Below are 15,935 nucleotides of genomic sequence, written 5' to 3' on the forward strand. Positions count from 1 at the left end.
CTGCCTTCCCCTTTTCCCTGTGTCACGCATTATTCTGTATAAATGATGCTGTAATATATTACCAGACACCCATATAAAGCACCTTGGGGCAGCCCTGTCATGAAAGGGGTTATATAAAAATAAGTTGAATTGAACTGAATTAAATTTCCGGTTAGGTTACATGGGTGGCCTGGTGGGTAGAGACTCCCACCCCCAGGCCAGATTCCTAAGGTGGGTCTCGGTAACCCTACTCTGGGCAGGACACACAGCCTACTGGGTATCCTTCGGGGGGGGTCTTTCTTTGTCTGGCTTCTCCCTTATTTGCCAAAGGAAAATGTACCATAACATCAAGCTTCAGTAGACATGGATCTCCAGATCTCTACGGCACGCAAACCACACCACCATGCTAAGATCTTGCTTTGAAATCCTCAAAGCACTTATTAAAAATTCCTTCTAAGAATGATAATAGCTGTCCAATGGGAAAACACTGGTAATTAGCCCAGACTCATCATCCTAGTGATAATCTTAGTTTACGAGCAGGACCAGCGAGGCAGACTGCACCCGCAGCGAGCCGAAATTCTGTCAGTGGTGCTTCCCCACCAATGCGTACAGTGGGCCCTGTACACAGGGTGTCTGACCGATCTGCCTGTGTGATAAGCTGTTTCACAACTTGAAGCTTTTGAGATGTGATCTTCGGGACCCTACCAAAACAACATTTAATCAACAGATATAAGAACTGTAATTAGACATTTCCAAAAGTCTTTTGCAGCTGGTTGAATCCCTGGTGTGAGATAATATCTGGGACTGGCTGACAGACAGTGTGTGTGTGTATGTGTGTGTGTGTGTGTGTGTGCGTGTGTGTCTTCACAGCAGGCTAATGCCGCCGCTGCTGCGTTTGTGGAAACAACATTCAATGTTGTAACTCTTGCGTAAATACAGCTGTTTGATGTTTATGCAATCAGTTTTAATATTTGCCTTCTCACCCTTATTTTTTCCTACAATTGCATCAATAGATGTGAAAGTCATTCACTGAACATTCTGGTGGAATCGTGAATATTTTAAATAGAATTTCCTTCAGTGGCATGTTATCTGCAATAGACCCACGGGACTCTATGCAAATGTCACCTCAGTCAACCTTAATCTGAGGTTTGTAACTTAATTCACCTTCTGATGGCCTTTACAAGTCAGATATATATTAGTATCTAATATTATACAATATGGCAACTGGTGCAATTGGTTATCATCTATAACACCTCGTAATTAACTTGCCAAGTATCTAATTTTTCAGTTGTGGCTAATTACCTGACTGTCTATCGAACCTAGATGGACTTAACTGCCATTTTACTATAGTCTGTTCATTATAATTTACTTTGATCTGGGTCATATCTGGGTTACTGGAAACTTACTACTGAAGCCTTTCACAGAGGCCTCTGTGGCTGAAATGAGGCACCAAATATCTGCGTCGTCCAGCGACCCAGAAGCAAAGCGATATCTTAGCGAAGCTGTCCGCTCAATATTTTATAGCGAATAAAACTTTTAATGTAACCTTTGTGCTTTGTGTGCATATGTTTATGTGCATCGCCAGTGACAGATGGCTGCCTTGACCGCGACAGAGAACGCCATCTTTTCTCTCTTGTTGTTGCAAGGTCTCTTGGGATGGTTGGGAAGAGGAAACCTGTTGCCTAGCAACGATCACCACATCACAAGCCCAACAAAGAGTTGTTTTTGAAGAATCCCTCATAAAACCCACAAACCACTGGGTGACTGATCTCATACAAAACTGCATTTCTGTAGCAGAAACAGTGGCAATTTTTTGGTTTGGTTCGTTTAGAGAACCATAGAGAATCACGTGAAAACTGTGTCTCACCTCTATACAACCGTACAATGGATTAGAATATGTTTGAAGTTCATAAATGTGAAATGAAACATTAAGGCATGGAAATCTGCTTCCCAAACATTATAGTGATAGTAGCTTAGACCTTCAGTGTTTTTTTTTAAAAGGCTTTTTATCACTGCAATAACATTTAAGACTCATAAAAATAACATTGCAGTGTTCTTTAACAAGCTTCTCATGTTTACGCCAACAATGCCATTTGCCATGAATGTTGTCCTGTCCTACATTATCTGCATTACCCAGCATCACTATATAAGGTAAGTATAAACGTAACTTATTCAGAGCAAAACCCGTTGTTTGGCCTCAGAAACATTTTTAAGGTGATATGCATCAGGTCTGTTTTCTTTGCTGACGCAATTCACTTTCACTGCTTTACTCAAGGCTCCAACAGCAGCATCCTCTACTGGGACATGATCTGAGAGGCACTTTGACGTGACGATGTGACGACATGACAGCCCCTGGTCCGTGTTGGCCCGGTTTCTCACCGTGCTATATGGTGTGAGCCGAAAGTGAGAATGACAGACTGTCTGCAAGTGAAAGGGTGACTGTGTTTGTGTGGGTGGAGGGGAGGGGGGGGGGTTGGAAATTTCCTTCAAAAGACACATGAGCTGTCGCAGGTAGCAGCTGCGTCCTGGGGGCTCGGGCTAAAAATAAAGCCCCGTTTTTTTTTTTTAGACATACACACATGAGCAAAGACACCCACGAGCTAACAGCACACGTGCACATGCAGGCTAACATACGCAAACAGGGGAGTCAAGGAGGACAACATGCCAGGTGGCATGCTGGGACTGGGCACGTGATCTGGGGGGGGGGGGGGTAGCGATAGAATTGTCATTTGAGGGATGGAAGAGAGACACTTCAGGGAGGGGGGGGGGATACATGCGACAGGTGGGCGAGTGAGCAACGGTAAATGCATATTGTCGATGACACGGCCCTCCATGTTGCTCGGGAATCGCAGACCATAATCCCCTTCTGACAGATTATATTCACCCAGCGGCTGCAGCCCTCACTCAGCAAAATCAGCATGCCTCTGTGCCTGAACCGGGAGGAGGGTAAAACGACCCCCTCCTCAGCCCCAGCTAAGGGGTTTGCGCTAAAACCGGTCTGGCGTGCTGATGTCATCTCCATCAGCCTTGGACTTATTTCTGAGATAAAATACGCCGTTGCTGTCCATGCTGTAATTTGACGATGCGTGTCTTTTAATGGGTTCTGTCACCTTTATAAATTTTACATCACTCGTCATGTTTGATATACCATAAATTCACACTAGGGGCACCGCCCCCCTGCTTGCTTCTGCAGTTGATTGACAGCTACCTCAGCCAGTGGGAAGGTAGGGAGGCGTCGCGACCGTCAAAGGGAGTCTCATTTCCCAGGTGAGGTCACATTCACTCTTTTAATCCGGAATGCTGCCATGTTACAGCAGTTCCCGTTTACCCAGGACCTTGGGGTGTCCCCTCGGCGCTTTACGGACCTGAAACCAAATCATATTAGTGCTCTTTAAAGGAACAGGGTTAAAGAAATACAGCTGGAGCTGACAGCCAGTTGTGCAACTACCATTCTACTGACAAACCCCACCCCAAATATAGTTTGAAACGATAGTTTTATAGTCTGGGAAGTGATCCACTGCTACAGCAGTATGAATTACTGGCTCCTGTACTGCAGGAGGTGCCGCATCACTGCAGCAGTTAAATCCATCTGTAAATAGCCCGCCCGTGTTTTGCATTGCCCTTATGCACCTGAATCCTACGACAGTGCTGACCCAGTAAGCCAGCTACCACTTAGCCTAAGTTGCTCACCTCAATAGTAGCATCCCTCATTAATCTCCATTTTCTGTCTTTCTCTTCTGTCCACAGTTCAGTTTAATTCCTCCGCTATAACAGTATCTCCCTACTGAGTCTTCAGGGACCCCTAGACAGCCCAGATAACATGAGGTGCCCCCCAGGGACTAGCTAGGGAAGGGGTGTCCGTCCTGTAATCCCATCCCCGCGTTTTAGCTGTCTCTGCCCTCCACTTACCACCATTTCTACAGTCCATCCACCTCCATATATTAATTGCTCTGTCCTCTCTCCCATCCTCTTTTGTATCATCTATTCGCGGCACCTTTTTTTCCTTCTCACTCACCCTGAGTCTGTTGCGCTATAAGGATCCTCCCAGCATATTGGAAGTTGAGAGTCTCTTGATATCTGTATTTCCACGTTCCCGCGTTTTTTTCTTTTTCTTTAAATCTCTGTGCTGTTTTATATTATTACGCATTTAAGCGATGCCTTCATTTGGTACATGCAATATTTTTCATTTGTTGTAAAATATAGGTGGTGAGTGCTATTCCATGTTTTTTTTGTTTTTTTACTTGCATGCCAGTAAACCCTCACTCTGATGTAAACCCTCACCTTCCTTGTCCTCTAAAGCTGTTAGAGCGCGCATCTGCAACCTGAAGGACGCCGTAAAAGTGGGTCGACATGGTGGACGTGCGGGACACCCACTATGTCTCCCCCGCCCCCGAAGGGACAGACTCGGCGGAAGCAACAGAAATGATTATGTTTGAGATTCAGATTGCTCGTCACTCAAAAAAGCATCTAGACAAAAGCATCGAGCTCAAATCCTCATTATATATATAATCTGCACTTAGGGGGAATATTTACAACAAAAATCATCGCTCAGCATTAATGTTTAATGATTTATTCATTTGTTAATTAAACGTGACGTTATGCAGATCGTTTCCAGCGTCTTGAGACTTAAGATCCAGATTATGGGGGACCGTTCAGATCGTGGCGGACGAACAAGGGAACATGCGATCGGAGGCGAACTGTGGTGGCTGACTGCGTTATTCCACAGGGATCAGGAGAGACGTGCTTGATCCGCTATATGTCAAGAACCAGTCCACCTCCACTCGAATGCAGTAAGTGGACAGAGAAGATTAAATAAATTCATGTCCCATTTCAACCCGCATTTACGAGATATAGAGATATATTCAATGGTACACCAGACAATCCATTTAAAATATATCAAGCTTTAACCGGTCATGTATATGTGCAAAGCCTTTTAAAACCCTACTGCCTTGCTATTAATTAGGTCCAGATTACTTGTTTAGGGCATTAAACGGGTCAGAATAACAGATTCCATACTGATGTGGCCTCCAACAAGTGTGCCTGAAACTGCCTGTTGTAGCCGCTAGAGGGCAGCTGTCCGCAGCATTTCATGTTCTGTGCCGCCTTATCTATAACATGGGCGACCCAAAACATCTTTATCAGCAGTTTTAAGGCGTCCTTCCAGCCGCTCAGCAGGGAGTATCGCTACTTAACTTCCAGTGAAGCTGGCTCTTGTATGTATGTGAGGTATTCTTTATTCTGTGTTTCTCTTCGCTAACAGGGGTTAAGTTCCAGGTTAGGACAATTTCACCCAGTGTCAGTAACACGCCATGAACCCGAGTACCTGGGCGGTGTCCTCAGTTATTGTAATGTGAAAGAAATGCCGTCTGGTAGACTAGGTTTTTGTTACTGTGGATTACAGTGTATGTGCGTTTATTTGTCTTGACATTCGATAACTTTAAACGCAGCTTCCACTTTAAAAATAAGTTTCACTTCGCAAAAATAAACAGTGCTTTGCAGCACCACAGCGTCTCCCGTGGCTGGTCCAACTGATTCCGCGGCTAGGACCCGGATCTCTCTTTCGCGCATCCCTAAATCCTCAGCATCCACTCCTGCCTGATGAAACTCCCTGTACAGGTTGCGTTCCCCGTGTTTTTCTGGTTCTAGCTATTTAGGTAACTCTGTTGGTCACTGTGAAAGCGGGTCCGTGAAACGGTGCAGGACCAGCGCTAACACAAGTCAAAAATCCAGGAACCTGTTTTCAAATTTCAGAGCAAGTCAGCTATTCTGGAGTTGTACGTTCTTGTGTGTTCAGTTGGTTTTGATTGATTCACATTTCAGTGTTTTAGACCGCGACATGAAAATGACTCTCAAGTAATTATCCTCATTCTGGACATTGTTGATTGATCGGGTGACTTTTATCCTTTCTCAACAGTTGGCTTAGGACAAAGTACCAGTAATTCTGGGGAGACCAGTCAGTATCAAGGTTAAACCCTGCTCTAAAGGGTTGGAACTCTCTGTAAGATCTTCTCATAGCGGGAACCCCTAAGCGCCATGGAAACATCTATTTACCTGCAAGATCATTTTCGGCATCAAAGCTATGATTTGGCCAATGGCGTGTTTACATCAACGAAAATATCTGCAAATAGCAGGCTTTTATGTTTGACCCCGATTTTTATCCCCATTGCTAAGAGTAATAGCATACAATCAACACTGGTCGCATATCCATATTTTACAAAAATAGCTATTCCCAAAACAAACGGAACCACAGCAGTAACCCCAAAGTCCAAGCAAGTCTGTGTCAGTCTGAGGCAGCTGAGTAAGCATGTTTCCAAAAACTGTCCAACCACAACAGAATGGGAATTTGAGGAAATTACTCATCGTTCAGTGTGATTTTTAGATATCCTGTATATTTTTTGTAAGGTCAGCATGCACAAGCCACGTCTGTGTACTTCTCGGTTACATTTGTTGTCTTTAATCCTGTAGCACATCTCCATCCCAAGATGCATATTTTGTTCTCTCCTTTTAAATTTCTCCACCACATTTCAGTGGTTCTATGGTTCCGTTTCCCGTTCCCTCCACATACGAGAGAAATCAAGCCCATCTTTAATCACCACTAATAATCTCTCCGGTTTTAACATGCTTTAAGGGAATGTTCAGGGTTTATAGTAAAAGACAGATGTCCTCTGTGTAAAGCACTGTACTGTGGACTGGGTCTGTTCACAGAGACTCTGCTTTGGTAATAATCTTAAACAAGATCAAAGTAAAGGATGAGGGTGATGTGACATGGAAGGTGTTTTATGTAAATGAAAACAAAGAACTGTCATCCGGAAACCATAACGGAATCATTGAAAGTAAACAGAGGTGTTACCTGATCAATAACAATAACAGCATCTATCCAACAGCATGTGACACCACTTCCTGCCATTGTGATGAGTGGCATCAGTACAGAACAGCCATCAGACCAACAATTCTCTGTTCATAAAGGAAATAATGAATTAAAATTACACACCACAAAAAAAAAATATATACAATATATACATTTATTAATTATAAAATACTTAAAGTACTTCTATTTCACCAATAGAAAAAAATACATACAATAAATACAAACAAGAATGCCTTTGTTTCCAGAGCCTTATAAAACATCCCACAGCGTGTGCATAATTAAAGGTGGTTTCTGTTTCTTATTAATGGGACTAAACACTTTAAGTTGCGCCTCTAATCAAATCCTTACAGAGCCATAACAGAAAATTACACATGAATAAAACTCTCAAGAATGACATTCTCTGCAATAGTTAAATTAACTCAAATCATATGATGGTTATATTATTTAGGAACCAAATTGCAAAGCTGGTTAAATCCAAGTTAAATTACATCTGCTAAAAGGACAAAAAAAAAATAATATTACAATTTCCACCTTAAGGGAAATCCCCCACGACATACAGTGAACTTATTTGGCATCCTATAAATGCAAGTACTCATCAATGTCAGATTTCCTGGAGCCCAGGGAAGACATTTGTCTTGATTGGTTAGAAAAATCTGTTAATTCTGAAAGGGCTACAGACTCACCACACCATCGTGTCCTTTTCCGTCACCATCGATAAAACATCCCAAGTGCCTTCATCTCTCGTTGCCTCACCACATGTACCCTCTCTACTTTCTCTCTCTCTCTGGAATTTGATTCATTCCTTTACTTCCTGTGGCGTCACCCTCATGTCCACCAATTGCTCAAAAGTACATAAATAACATCAATACAAATGCTCACTCTCATATAATATAGACCCCTCAAAAAGAAACATCTTGTACTCAACACATATTCCTAATATTAATAGCAAGTTTAAGAATCATGAACGACATCTCAATATTACGTTGTTTTTTTTTTTTACTTTGATCACGGAACAGGTTTGCCATTTAACTTCAATCTTAAATACGATTCCAAAATAAAACGACTGATAAATGCCGCTTTTCAAAACACAGGAAAAGAAACAAACAAAACAGAGGAACATATTCTTAACTCGCACTGACAGAACCAGTTACAGTTGCCTTGACAGGTCCTCCAAGACAGAGGGCCGTGACGATCCGGCTCCTCTCGAAGAAAAACTATAACTGATACAATCCTAACTCAAATCGAGAATGGTGTTGCACGCATGGAGAGCCGAAGTGCACTGCGCTGAATACCAATAATCACACTGTGACCCGTCGCTCCGATCGGGATTTGCCAGGTGGCAAGATAACACACTGTCAATTTTCTATAGGAGCCGCGTCGAAATTACCCGTGTAAAATGCGACATCATCACTAACATGCAGCTGTTGATACTAAGGAAATCAGTGTCTACGCTGCGGCCTGTCTCACTCGATCGCGCGGTTGCAAGCAATCCTGTTTCTGTCTGTGTTGTGGGTATCTGTGTGTGCTGGTGTGTCGGACGTCATGCTTGTGCTCCTGCCACTGGTCCGGTTCTGTCCCCAGCCCTAGGAGCTGCTCTGCTCCCTCTGCGCATGTCCCTGCGGCGGCGTTTTCACGATGGTGATGACCGACGCGGTGTTGAGGCGTGGGGCCACGGCCATCAGGCTCCCGGAGCCGGGTTCCAGCCCGCGTGCGAACCGCTGCAGCGCGGCCAGACGCGCGCCCAAGCCTTCCAGCTCGCGCCGCATGCCTGCGTTCTCGGCGCCCAGGCGTTCCACCTCGCGCTGCAGCTCCGCTTTCTGCTGCTCCAGAGCCTCGCGCTGCGACACGCGCTTCACCCGGCAGCTGGCCGCGTATCCGCGGTTCTTCAGCGTCCGCCGCCGCTGCTTCAGCTTCTGCACCTCCTCCCGCGAGAGCCCCCGCAGGTGCATGTTCAACTCGCGCACAGACAGGGACATGAGCTCGCCGTCCGACAGCACCGGCACGTTCTCCCCACACTCCCGTTTCACCTGGAGACGACAAGATTCTGTAAAGCATCTGCAAGACACAGCCTCTTAATCATTCCAGCTTTCTAGGATTAACTGCGCCAAAGCTAGCTCAAATCCAGCGTAGCTACTTTGCTGAAATACAAGACAGAAATTCCAAAAAGCCCTATCAGCAACACAGAACATCTCCTTGTACAGAACTTCACGCTGACAGAAGCTAAAGACAAAAACACCGCAAGCAGGGAACCAGATTAACAGCGAGATGCGGGACTCACCTTCAGCGCTTTGCTCACTCTGCTGTCAGACGTCATGATGCGCCTCGCAAGTGGGTCTAAGCAAGCAAAAGAAAAACGGTAAAACCTCTACGGATAATGAAAGACTTTTTAAAAGATACTTCAGAGTGTGTGACATGCGCCTTACAAAGCTGCGTATATAACTCAATTTGTCAATTAAAAACACCCGACACATCCATGATCTAAAATAATTTTCTACCAAAAGAGGATAACGCACTATTTTGACGACACCCTTTAAATATCTATGAGGTTATTTCAGTTCACACCAAACAAATGTTCAAAATTACACATTCTCTGAAAGTTCAAATAGGCCTAGTTATTTCTAATATAGATGGACGGACAGACAAAGAGAGGCAGATGACTGAAATAGGGCAAAAAATTCCCATATCGCAATTCAACGGTATTTTAGCTACTTCCACCATCACCACCCCCTCCCCCGAAAACTCTCACAACAGCTTCGATCCTCCACCACTTCCCTAATTTTCTTGTTTTACAAACAAGGCTTAGCATTTAAATTAAAGATCTGATACAAATCTAAGGAGCATATTCGGTGAACGGCAATGAGTTAGAAGCGGTGGCAAAAGATAAAAAAGTATACAAAATTAAATGATATAAATGCACCGTAGATGTTGCCTTTGCAGACTCATTGCAGACTGGGGGCGGACTGCGCGTCAGCGGCCGTGTAGCAGGAAGGGAGCCGTGGGCCGGGCGCTCTTATGAAAACCATACAGTCACAGTGAATCAGCAGTATATCCTCAGAGTTACGCTGTAAACCCACAACCGGCTCCTTCCTGCTATCCTTATTACAACTTTCGCCGGATTAAAAATTATTCCCGGGGATACGCTGATCCATGGGAAAAAAACGCAAAAATTGTTTGGCGAACAGGCGCAACTTCTCATTAAGCGCATATTAACGTGTCTTTTCGGTTAATGGAATGTCTTACAGTATAGTAACCTGGGGGAAAACATTCTCCGTTTTCATTTCATTTTTACGTGGAGTCATTTGATTATAAAGTCTAGAAAAAATTAACGGAATAGAGATGCGTGATATGAGTCCACCTGCCTTAAAAGCAGTCAAAACTTCTTCCTACTTCACCGTCAGGAAAAGATGGAAGATTTCCAATGATACGGAATACAACCGGCAGTTAGATTAACTATATTTAGCTATGTGTCAGTTTTTAAAAATAAAACTTTACTCGTTGTGTGCTACAAACGTGAAGGCCGGGTTATTTTTTTTGTAAACACATAAATCTTAATACCAGTCCACCCACGTCCTTATACGGAAAATAACAACCCAGGTCGCTATGTATGTAAACACAGCCATTGCAACCGCGCCGTCTTCCAAGCTTCGTTTTATTGGTTTTAAAGCTTCCAGGTTTAATAAATTCAGATCATCTGACAAACACATTTCCCCACAATCTCCCAAACATTCAGATTACTATGATGTCTGCTTTTCTCAAAATGTACTGTAATAATGCCGTTATCAGTCAAATACGTTCTACGCAACGCAGTCCTCGGCAGTAGCTAGCTAGCTAGTTAGCTGACAAATGTAGTTACCTAAGGTACAGATAAAGGGGAAAAAAACTCTTACCCCTTATTTTCTTCTAAAGACAATCGGGATTAATGTCCGATGTTTCAGTTTAGTCTACAAGAACCGTCGCACGAACTTGATCCGTGGAGAAAAACATTAAGCTCGTTACCCAACAGCAGAAAAACGTCAGTTCGCCTTTTCCCGGAATTACTCACCGCTCTCTCGCTTTCATTCATAAAAAAACGCGCAGAGGGTGACGTCATGCCCGAGGCACGAGGGCGGAACAGCGACGCTTTTCCCGAAGCGCGTGGAAAGAATGTAGCTGGTCTCGAAAACAGAGCCGCGCCATTTCGGTAATGCGGACCACCGGAGGCCTCGTAGTTTGAACTGTCACCAGTAACCGCAAAGATTCACAACATTCACACGAATCCGATACCTGCTACTTGTAACGTGAATCCATAATATGAGCATTGTGGCAGGCGTGAGCTTATTTGTTTTTATTTTCTTACTTGCATCTGGGATGTAAGTACGGTAGTAATATTAAGCTATATACAATTGTGTGTTCCATAAATCCTCTTACGTTCGGGTGCATTACTGCATGTATTATATTTGATGTGCATGTAATAGATACTGTAGCACACGATAAATAATTTCATACCTTGTACAAGTGAAGAAAAGCTGACACTTGTTGCTGGTGAAATTCATTTACTGCGAATTCTTAGTACATTTGTTTTCGCTGAATTTAATGCCTTAAATTGCTTGCAATGTCAGAGAATATTTTTTCACAGAAAGAATCCAGGAGCGCTCTAGACTGCCGGTGGTCCTCTCGTGCGCTTGGTGGCGCTATCACTATAGACGCTACCGCTTTGTGACGTTCGACGTTGCTGTTTCCGGGCGTTCGACGCGCATGTAACTTGAATGACCTCAGACTGCTGCAGATCCCTCACACGCTTTCTCGCTGGTGCTTTAAGGCAGGCTCGGGTGAAACCGGTAAGGCTGCTGTAAAAAAAAAAAAAAAAAAAAAAACCAGACTTAGGGCTGACTTGCGGCGCACTTACTCCGGCTTTCAGAGGCACAAGGCCTAACGTCCCGTGGGTGACTTGGTGAGGGAAGTGGATAATGGCTGGAATCGAAGAGATTTCTCCCTCATCGGGCCCAGTTGAGACCCGGCCCCCCGAAGACGAGATCGAAGGCGATGATGAAGACGACGAGGTAGCTACACATTTCAGTCAAGCTGTAGGCTGTTGGTTCCCGCACATTTATTATTCGCCCATGCAAATGTCAAAGAGAGAAAGGTAGACGGCCCAAAACGAGCCGCAATTTAAGGCAAAATTTACACTGTTCCCAGTCAGAATTAGTTCCTTGGCTGCCAGAACATAACTGGGTGGGCAGCGTTATTTATGCAGCAGCAAAACACTTATACAAGGGGCATGTTTGCCATTTATTGAAGTTCGACATCATTTGTGTTAACAATGTAGTATTAAATTAACTGTGACATGTAAAGCATATTTCTGCAAAACGTCGTTTGTTCTACCTTGTGTTTTTTGTCGTTATAGGACGTCCTGCAAACCCGCCTTATTGAGTTGAATTATTTTTCATTACGTTCAGCGTCGAGTTTGAGTTTCTTTGGGACATGTTTTTTTTTCTGTAGCCTGTTAAGTATGTCAGACTCAACGGAGCCCACTTTCAGTGTTGCCTTACGATATTTCCTATTTAAAAAATTTAAGTACGATAATGTTTTGATTTGTCGCCTTGACTATAACCCCTACCCTTGGCATGTGTCTGTAAGCATCTGTTTTTGTTGCTGACTTCCTGATGCGTTTCCCTACAGTTAGATGAAACCCTCGTGGAAAGGCTGTGGGGCCTCACTGAGATGTTCCCAGATAGCCTGAGGTCTGCAGCTGAGGTGTCTGTGGACTGTTCTCTTTCTGTGGCCAAGAAGGTGTACAGGTGAGTTGAGGGAACGCTGCGCACGTTCTGCCTGGTGGTCCTCTTTGATCCTCACGGCTCGTCCCCGCCAGCTTTACCCGGTCGGCGCTCTGGGTGGGCACCACGTCCTTCATGATCCTGGTGCTGCCGGTGGTCTTTGAGACGGAGCGGCTGCAACTGGAGCAGCAGCAGCTACAGCAACAGAGACAGGTGAACTGGTTTTGTCAGTTATGCCCCTCCCAGGTTGTCTTATATATGGTATTTTTGGTCTTGTATGAAAGTAGCCAGACCTGATTTTTAATTGTTTCTTGAATGCGCTGTTGCTTTGCGGAGCAGATCCTGCTTGGACCCAACACTGGGATGTCTGGTGGGATGCCTGGAATGATGCCTTCAGCTCCGGGGAAGATGTGACCGTGTCATCTGTCTGTGAGCATCCGAGTTGCACGAGGAGAGCGGAGGACTGGAATGTGGAGCAGCAGAATCCAGGGACTGGAGAACCAGTATACACAAGTATTCCAGTGCCAAGGCTTGGCTTGGGGTGTGTGTGTATGTTTGGGGGGGGAGGGGGGCAGCGTTATCTCCTGGCTTGTGGATTCTGTGATGGTGAGATTACCATCCCTTTTGCAGCCTCTCGTAGAACATTCTGCAGAGACAGTCCTTTGACCGCTATCCTTTTAGGTTTCTCTTTTTTTATATATATATATATATAATAGGCGTATAAATATGTACGTGTTTCAGGGGTGGGGTGGGCGGGTATGATATTACTGATTGGGAGTTGGGGTAGACCGTCTCATGTTACATGTGAGTATGAGTTTGCACAGAATGATGAATAATGTAAGAACGTCGTTCCACAGAGCTGAGCATCGTTTGCGTTTGTGATGCTGCTGTCCGGCCTGCGAGTACCGAGCGAGAGTGTGAGCGCCGTCGCTCTCGTGAGGTGCACAGTCCCTCTATGTCTATTTTTCCAGTCTCATCGAAAATCGCATCAAAGCCTTTGTGAGTGAGGAGATGCACAGGAGCGTATTTTGTTAAAATGCGAAGTATTACGTTATTTTATAGTCCTTCTTGTGCATTATTAGTACATGTTACTCACAGTTCTCCATTTCAGGCTCAGATCTGTGCCCCCTTGTTCTTGTCTGACGTGACCACAGGAATAAACATCCAGAGAAACTGAAATGGTCTCCAAACTGCTTATTGCTACAGTAGAAAGTGTTTGTGTACGGTAACTGGCTGCTAATGTTGGAACCACTGATTTTACTCAGCAGCCTGTCATCACCGCCTTGTCATTCTGAAATCCAATGAAGGACTTCAGTGGGTCTTGCAGGTGAATAGTGCACTTTTTGCTTGTGCATTTTTTTCCCACAGATTTTTTTAATTGAATTTTAACAACATGAGAGAATTAAGAAAACATTTTCAGCATTAATGAAAAGTCAAACATAAAGAGAAAGAAGGACCCCCCCCCCCCAAAAAAAAGGAAAAAAAATTATATTTAGCTAATAATCTGACATGTTGGCCGCCTAATAATAAATGGAACCAGATACAGAACTGCAGTTATCCAAGAACAACAAATGGACAACATTCCAAACCCACCAAGGCTACAAAACACAAAATTAAATCTTAGTTACTCAGGGATGGCTGCCAACCTTAATTTTTGAACATGTGCAAAAAAAGACCCCATAGCTTATTAAACTTGTGCAGTGAACCATTCAGTGTCATCTTTGCCACTTTAGCAAAAAACAGAATATCCTGAATCCACGAGGAGTGGGGTTGGGGGGGGCGGGTGTAACAGAACCCTTCAAGCTCACCTCAGCCATCTGGCTAGTAGAGTAATAAATGCCGCAAAATCTGCTTTGTATGTTGGAAGTAGTAAATTGGGGGCCAAAATCCCAAATACTACTGGTTCAAGTTGAATCGCAACACAGACGGAAATTGAACTAAATACCTGCAGCCATTAGGCATGTAAAGTAGGGCATGACCAGAACATATGAGTAACTTTGGTTGTGCATTTAAGGCTGGATGACATAATTAGATAACTGTTGCCCATCTTTGTGAAACATATTGCTAGCAGTTAAGCTTATTAAAGCGGTTTATAAACCCAGCAAACATGCTTTTCTAGTTCAGGCATTGCGTGCTTTTTTTGTTTCGATATAGCAAAGAAGAACATCCAGCGGATTATGATGATTGTCGTGTCAATTACTGTGTCGCTCCATGCATAACACTGAAATGACCGATTTGAAATCTGCTGTGCGAGATGGTGATTGACATGTGAAAGTTTGTGCCACAAAATGTCTGCCATTGCAGCTAAGGTGCGTGATGAGAAGCTTAAACCAGGAAGCATTCTGGACGGGCATAACGTGAGGAATTCAGATAGACGCACTCTGAGCGTACTTGAGTCTACACTGTATTTGAACAGATTAAAATACGAAAGAGAGGGAGAGAATGGGCCCTTTATTGGTTCCTTGAAGGGAAATTCTCTTTACTGCATAAACATATATGACACATACATCATAACAGGCATTTTATTGAAAAAGAATAACTAAAGATAATGATGTACCCTAATAATATGGAACATGACTGGAGTAAATGAGGAAAAGGGCAAAGTCCACAAAAACGGTCCGTGTGCATTTTAACCCAGTGGCCTATATTCAAATTTCTCACCAGACTCTGAGTGCGATAGACCAGGGGCTGCTGGTAAAAGCCAATGTACCCATAGCTCTACCTCGCAATAATGATGGCACAAGCCATTATGATAACGGAGTGGAACGATTTGTGCAGCATTTAGGGTTTGAATCCTATTCTTGTGTTGCCATGTTCTCTCACAGGTTTTCTCTGATTGGTCAGGTATATATGCCCCCAACCCCTCAACTAAGTAATGTGTGGAGTGTTTGCTGGTGAACTTGCATATGATTGGCTAGGTGCTGGTGAATCCGTGACAGGACAGGATTGTGATTTCGCACTGTGATGTGTAAGTACTTTATCCACATCCCTTCCAAATGGAGGCTCAATCACTGCCTTATCACTTTAGTGATTCCAGGCGAAATCCCCATTGTCCCTTTGACTTCTTATATCATACTACACTCATTTTGTTGATTAATCATTCCTGAAAAGTTGGATGTTTGTACTACTTTTCCTTGTATCACAAAACTTCTTTGTGCCACAGTCTAGATTGATATAAAGCTCTGCAGGAGATATGTACTTGTCGATCTCACACATCTCACGGGGATGACAAACAGAGTCGTACAGGAGTGCTGAGGCCAACCTACCTGGACTTCCCCAAAGTATAATCATGGAAATAATGCGTCGATTTGCTGTGTCAAGGAATTGCAGATCTT

The 15,935-nt window shown here is 43.9% G+C and overlaps 2 protein-coding genes across 6 annotated transcripts; one reads left to right on the top strand and one right to left on the bottom strand.

Moving 5' to 3' along the window:
• Positions 1–6,983: 6,983 nt before the first annotated feature.
• On the bottom strand, positions 6,984–11,469 carry maff (v-maf avian musculoaponeurotic fibrosarcoma oncogene homolog F). 4 transcript variants are annotated; one of them, XM_049014192.1, is made up of 4 exons: positions 10,735–10,883; positions 9,765–9,856; positions 9,126–9,181; positions 6,984–8,874 (listed from the first exon to the last, which is right to left on the bottom strand). In XM_049014192.1, exons 3-4 carry the CDS (start codon positions 9,159–9,161, stop codon positions 8,431–8,433), a joined length of 480 nt encoding a protein of 159 aa, XP_048870149.1. In that variant the 5' UTR covers positions 9,162–9,181; positions 9,765–9,856; positions 10,735–10,883; the 3' UTR covers positions 6,984–8,430. The 4 variants fall into 4 exon arrangements, with proteins under 4 accessions (XP_048870149.1, XP_048870151.1, XP_048870150.1 ...); XM_049014194.1 differs by lacking the exons at positions 9,765–9,856; positions 10,735–10,883 and adding an exon at positions 11,333–11,469; XM_049014193.1 differs by lacking the exons at positions 9,765–9,856; positions 10,735–10,883 and adding an exon at positions 10,890–11,037.
• A 15-nt stretch (positions 11,470–11,484) lies between these two features.
• Positions 11,485–13,779, top strand: tomm22 (translocase of outer mitochondrial membrane 22 homolog (yeast)). 2 transcript variants are annotated; one of them, XM_049014196.1, is made up of 5 exons: positions 11,485–11,664; positions 11,745–11,886; positions 12,506–12,624; positions 12,696–12,813; positions 12,940–13,779. In XM_049014196.1, the coding sequence occupies exons 2-5, from the start codon at positions 11,794–11,796 to the stop codon at positions 13,012–13,014; spliced, it is 405 nt and encodes a 134-aa protein (XP_048870153.1). In that variant the 5' UTR covers positions 11,485–11,664; positions 11,745–11,793; the 3' UTR covers positions 13,015–13,779. The 2 variants fall into 2 exon arrangements, with proteins under 2 accessions (XP_048870153.1, XP_048870152.1); XM_049014195.1 differs by having other exon boundaries at positions 11,485–11,886.
• The last annotated feature ends 2,156 nt before the right edge of the window (positions 13,780–15,935 follow it).

This window comes from Brienomyrus brachyistius, chromosome 5 (assembly GCF_023856365.1).
Source record: "Brienomyrus brachyistius isolate T26 chromosome 5, BBRACH_0.4, whole genome shotgun sequence".
Lineage (NCBI taxonomy): Eukaryota > Metazoa > Chordata > Actinopteri > Osteoglossiformes > Mormyridae > Brienomyrus > Brienomyrus brachyistius.